Here is a 3,540-nt window from a genome sequence, read left to right as displayed (position 1 = left end):
ACTTCAACAAAATTTATGTCCCTGTCATGCATAAATCTTATTGAATGATTGACTTTGCAAAATGTTATGACGTTACGGGAGGGAGGACCTTTAAATAGATTATTTGTTGAGAGCGCAAATGTGGTATCGTAATATAGAAAGTATCAATTCACAAAATAACCATGTAAATGTTCCATTAGGAATGTTTAATATTCTGTCTTACGATCCCGATTAAGGAATTTCGGAACGTAAATATTTAGGTACATACTTAATGGAGTCTACGAATTTACAAATTCGTAACACTACCCCCTTCTGCGTTAAAGACATTCATCCTCGAATGTGAGTTACATATATGTACAACCCTAATTTGAAGAAGGAACATGTCTTGATTAAAGAAAATATTCATTTATGTACATATCATATGCAATTTACATAATAATTTAATTACAATATTTGAACAGGAATAATTGCAATATCTTGAACATGAATAATAACAGTAACGAAAACATATTTAAAAGTAATGCTCAAAAGTGAAGAGAATGACAACGTTAAATCATTGATAATGATAGAACACTGTCTATATGTGTATCAAAGTTTCTTCCCTATGTTTATCAACGTTTCTTCACTCTTCCCATAGAGATCCTTCTATGTTGGCCTTGTTCTCAATAACAGACATCAGACCTGCAAGTCCGTAAAAAGACGCCTCCACGTGCAATTGTCTTAACAAAAGCTTAATTTTCACTGGGCCGATACATTCTGGGGGATCCCAAATAGTCCAAAAGGAAGTCGAAGTAGCAGGAATTACGATCCACAAAGTATTCATTCCATTCACTTCGTGCGGCTTCATAGGTGAATCTGGCTGCATTATATCTGCTAGAAGCGAATCGGAGCCAGATAGTAGCGTGGTTGTGCTGGTTTCAAATCTCTTTCCTCCGATATTTAGTTTTCTTTGGTTTTGTTGTACTGCCATGCCCTGCAGTTTTGTCGTTTGTTTGTTGATTGGCGGTGGTACATATTTGAGAATGGTCTCCTTTTCTTTTACTTCACAAGTTGGTGATGGTTCTTCTAGGTTTCCGTTGGCATGGATGGAAATGCATGTAGATGGAGGTTTGCTGGAAGTTGAGGACGAAGAGGATGACGAGCTGTTAGATACCGATAGATTGGATGGTGGTAATGTAGCTGCAATAATGTAGCCCTATCCAATTTTTTTTTTATTCTGACGTTTTCGGGATAGGGCTACAATTCCATAGGATCTCCGTAATGGTGCAAAATAATTTTATGAATAACCGATAATAAACTCTGTGTATTAGTCCCAAATGTTGTTTACACCAAATGGAGTACCAACTTTGTGCTCGGGCATGTCTAATAAAGGTGTTTTTCATTAAATATAATGTACAGCATGCAAAATTCTTCGTCTGCTCCGCCATGCTTGTTATCGCGAGATCTCGTAGGTGGATCTAATGAAAGCCTAAACATTGACAATCAGCGCGAAAATGTAGTTACTCGAGCCACTTCGACAAAGAAAGGAAAATCATATTGTTGCAGAAAGAATTTACACTCTGCTGTTCGGTTTTTAACTTGATATTTAATTCAAACCTTTTCAATACCGACGAAATAGCTTTTGCCTCCATACTTGTCCATTGATGTAAATACTACCTTATATGGCATATGCAAATGACTTGGCAATCGGAAGTTGAAACTTCAGTACATCAAACATGGCGCACAAATATGAATCAAGGAATTGGAATTTATCGAAATTGTTGAAAACGGTAGAATAGAGCCTCACAAATCTAAAGTTCCAGGTTGTAAATTTATATATTGACTAAGAAACATAGAATATCATTTTATTTACGTAAAGAAAGTCAGGAAATTTTTAGAATGAGCGCAAATGTTGCGGGAGTGAATCACTCCCGCATTTGCACCATTACGGAGATCCTAAGGAGTTGTAGCCCTCTCCCTAAAAAAAAAAAAAAAAAAAAAAAAAATCGGAGAGGGCTACATTATTGCAGCTAGTGGTAATGCTGTGTTTGGTTCCAAAAGAGATGATGTGCTTTTTTCACTGTTGCATTTCTTTGTTTCTTCTTTGAATGAGGGGGTTGATCTAGATACAGGACTTTCTTTGCTCCTGACCTCGTGTTAACGTTGGGTATTTTCTGTGTCGAGTCGGTGATTAAAAGGTACTTCCCCCGAGTTTTCTGTAACATGTTTGAATAAGAATGAAATGTGATAAAAATCTTTTAAATTAGTTGTGGATTTTTAAAAAATGGAAAACCTCTTCTATGCAAACGGGGATAAGGACTGCATAGATCCCATTTCTGTCACCAGAGGTGGGATCAGATGCCTAAGAGGAGGAGTAAGTATCCCCTGTTGACCGGCCACACCCGCCGTGAGCCCTATATCTTGATTAGGTACACGGCCGAATGTTTAAGGAAGTGGCAATTACTACCTATGTTAACGTCTTTAGATTGACGCGAATATGTCATGAGCGGGGCTGGAACGCACGACCTCCCGGTTACGAAGCGAACGCTCTGCCACTGAGCTACCGGCACCGGTAGTGAGTTCGTAATTGAAATATTTAAAAGAAATTAAAATCACCATTTAAAAGATTGAATTGGTTGATTGAATATTGTTTAACGTTCCTCTCTAGAATCTTTCACTCATATGGAGATGTCACCATTGCCGGCGAAGGGCTGCGAAATTTAGGACTTTGAGCAGGGAGGGATCTTTATCGTGCCACACCTGCTGCAAGAAAAATATCAGAAACATCTTGGGAATTGCAGTGCTCCAAGTCGCATCTGCTATCAGGTCGCAAAATGGCGACCTAAAAATATTTCTAGTCACCATTTTAAAATTTCTAGTCGCCATGTTCAAAATTTCTACTCGCCATAGTAAAAGATTTTGTAAATATAAGACTTACAAGGTTTTTTTTTAAAATATGAATATCTTTCAAGTAACAAATCAACAACCATGTATACATTTTGTTTGTTTTATTTTTAAACTGAATAGAAATGTACTGTGAAACATGCTGGATGCTAACAAGTCAAGTATTTACTCTGGCAAAAGTTGTATTGCATTGGGCCATCCTGTATATTTAATAGTACGCTTCTGGGGAAGAAAACCCAGCGTTCCACACAAGGATTTGCGAATAAGAGCTCCTAGTTTTGATGGATCTTTTGCTGAACAATTAGTACCGGCATCAATAAGAACACTACATCCCGACTTTGATTGTCTCTGAAAATTAACAGCAAAATTTGCCCCGCTCGACTTACTGCTAATAATGCAGTCACGGACAACGACATGTCTCTTACTGTTACCGTGAATAGTCACATTTCCACGTTTGAAAGATGTACACTCGATCGTGGCGAAATAGGACAATGGATGTTCAGAAATGGTGGACGTTGCTGGCTAATTGGCCTCACAAATTCTGCAAAACATTTTGCCATCACGAAAATTCCCTCCGCCATTTCAGGACTGGGGTTCATCCTTTACTTTTGCATTTCTCTTTAGACACTGCTACACCATCTTTTGATGCAGAACTTTCCCTGTGTGATTCTTGAATTT

General features: G+C 37.9%; 1 protein-coding gene across 1 annotated transcript; it reads right to left on the bottom strand.

Annotated features, from left to right (window-relative positions):
• Positions 1–601: 601 nt before the first annotated feature.
• LOC125674209 (uncharacterized) lies at positions 602–2,183 on the bottom strand. The gene is made up of 2 exons (XM_048911344.2): positions 2,089–2,183; positions 602–1,121 (listed from the first exon to the last, which is right to left on the bottom strand). Exons 1-2 carry the CDS (start codon positions 2,181–2,183, stop codon positions 602–604), a joined length of 615 nt encoding a protein of 204 aa, XP_048767301.2.
• Positions 2,184–3,540: the final 1,357 nt, after the last annotated feature.

The sequence above is a fragment of the Ostrea edulis genome, chromosome 1 (assembly GCF_947568905.1).
Source record: "Ostrea edulis chromosome 1, xbOstEdul1.1, whole genome shotgun sequence".
Classification (NCBI taxonomy): Eukaryota; Metazoa; Mollusca; class Bivalvia; order Ostreida; family Ostreidae; genus Ostrea; species Ostrea edulis.
The sequence above is the reverse complement of the archived record's forward strand: the minus strand, read 5'-3'. Positions and strand labels throughout refer to the sequence as shown.

Excerpts from the sequence above, each read along its gene's own strand:
- LOC125674209 (XM_048911344.2), bottom strand. The coding sequence starts at position 2,183 with ATGTTACAGAAAACTCGGGGGAAGTACCTTTTAATCACCGACTCGACA. Across the intron at positions 1,122-2,088 it reads TCAGGAGCAAAGAAAGTCCT|CTCGTCATCCTCTTCGTCCT; the intron begins GTATCTAGATCA and ends GGTATCTAACAG.